This window comes from Dendroctonus ponderosae, unplaced genomic scaffold, assembly GCF_020466585.1.
Source record: "Dendroctonus ponderosae isolate FM_Combo_2020 unplaced genomic scaffold, Dpon_F_20191213v2 Dpon_F_20191213_10, whole genome shotgun sequence".
Taxonomy (NCBI): Eukaryota; Metazoa; Arthropoda; class Insecta; order Coleoptera; family Curculionidae; genus Dendroctonus; species Dendroctonus ponderosae.
The window spans coordinates 2,495,518-2,497,538 of record NW_026017111.1 but is presented as its reverse complement, the minus strand read 5'-3'; the positions used below and the strand labels follow the sequence as shown (position 1 = coordinate 2,497,538).

At 40.5% G+C, this 2,021-nt stretch overlaps 1 protein-coding gene across 1 annotated transcript; it reads left to right on the top strand.

The window, feature by feature from the left end:
• Positions 1–1,283: 1,283 nt before the first annotated feature.
• Positions 1,284–1,770, top strand: LOC125502808 (exoglucanase B-like; the record flags this gene model as incomplete). The annotated part of the gene is given in 2 exon segments (XM_048662121.1): positions 1,284–1,585; positions 1,651–1,770. Coding segments are annotated over 2 exon segments (320 nt in total), but the record flags the coding sequence as incomplete, so codon positions are not given.
• Between the last annotated feature and the right edge of the window lie 251 nt (positions 1,771–2,021).

Below are 2,021 nucleotides of genomic sequence, written 5' to 3'. Positions count from 1 at the left end.
TAAAGGCAATGCTATTATTTTTGTTCCAACAAATTCAAACAATCCCTCTTAAAAAATTAAAAATTACTAGCCAAGAGCGTATAAAATTTACCTATGAATTTCTGTACGATACTATTTGTTTCTCATTTTTGTCTAGAGCTTATATAAGGTTCGAAATGCACGAGAATGAAAAAAAAAATATTGGCGGACTCGCGGTTATTTATCTCGACAAATTATAAAATAATTATCATCAAACAATAAACAAAACCACCTAACCTTAAATCGTCTTAACTCATTTGTAGAACTTGTCAACGATACGTTCGATAACAACAAACCGGTGGGCTTATTTGATTGGTTCGAATCGCCGCAATCGATAGAAGTGACAGGACAGTATACCTACGCGCTTGTAACATTTTCCATGTTTAAATTAAAGTTCAGAACTTTGACTCGTTGCACAATATATTAATAAATTATTTGCCGTTAACAAGCTATTTATAGTGTACTGCAAAGAGAATGAGTTCGAAATGGTCTTCAAACATGGTGAAAATCTTCAAACAGTGCTTGGGCAATGTGAAGTGCGTGTAAGAGATGGCGCTGTGACAATAGCGCCTTTTGTTAGATTTTTCCTCAAAAACACCAGTTTAAAATTTAAAAAGTTGAACGAATCGGAAAGAGTACGACACACAACATTTAGCTGTAATAATATTCTCGATTTGCGATTTTCAAAATGAAGCCTCTGCCTAATTTTCGCCAATTGAGTGAACATCGCGATCGGATAAGAGATAAATGAGAACAATGCATAATGGAATTTCCAAACTCACGCTCAAATTTTCCAACTTAATTCCTTTGCAGCACAGTTGTGGCTGACGTGCGCGGGTTTCCCACATGTTTTAGCCACTGTTGTCAATTTGGGCACTAAGTCATTAACCGTGCGGAATTTCAGCGGCAGCAAATGAGGGTAAAGTCCCCAATTAGGAGCTTCGGAAAGCCCCCGCTTTGAGACTATGGCGTTTCAGTCTCAGCCATTGAATTGTTGTTCTGAACTGTTTAAATAATGAAGTAAATACTCAAAGTCGGTCACGAGCTCAGAAATTCTTAAGTCATTAGTTGAGTGTATAAATAGGAAAAAGTAACAAAATTTGGGGCTACTTGAGTGGCGGGGAGCGCAAATAAACACTTGGATTATAAGTGTCTTGAATGCGGACACGCATTTTTTACTTTACACATTCCTGTGCAGTAAATAAACCACTCGAAACTATGAGAATGGGCCACAACACTCAAATTTCGTTGAAAAACAATAAATAAACCACTTGAGGGTCGGGGTGTTTTAACCGCTGGACAGGCAGGGAAAGCGACCGCATTAGCTGTTCGATTGCGCTAGTAACCGGTTGAATTTTCCGCAGAAAATGCGCTTGTTAATCTCCTGCCTCCTCCTGGGGCTGGCCAATGCCGGGGAATATTCAGAACGATTTCTCACCCTCTACAATCAAATCGTCGACTCGAACAACGGCTACTACTCAAGCCATGGGGTGCCGTACCACAGTCTGGAGAACATGCTGGTAGAAACTGTGGATCACGGCCATGAAACCGACTCGGAAGCCATCAGGTGATTTTCTCGAACTTTCCAGAACAACTTTTGTTTCGCTCAAAGATTAATCGGCTACTTTTCAGCTACAACATCTGGCTGCACGCCATGTACGGGGCGATCGCCGACGATTTTGCCCCTTTCAACAACGCCTGGTCGGTCATCGAGAACTATCTCATCCCTCAGGCGCAATACAACATGGACAAGTGAGTTTTTCGCCATTTTGACGGTTAATTTGAGGTTATGTCAAAAAGTGTTAGGTACAAAAGTTTCAGATTTTTGTCTTATGCGCAACTCGGCCACTGAAAGTTGTCCGGCTGGAGGCCACGTTTTGCCGCAAATATTGCATTAATTGGTTCTTTAAGTTGGAAAAAAATATATGCGCCTTGGGTTTATACCGAAGGATGACTGAAAAGCACTGATTACAGAGGTTATAGATTGGAAACTGCCATATACG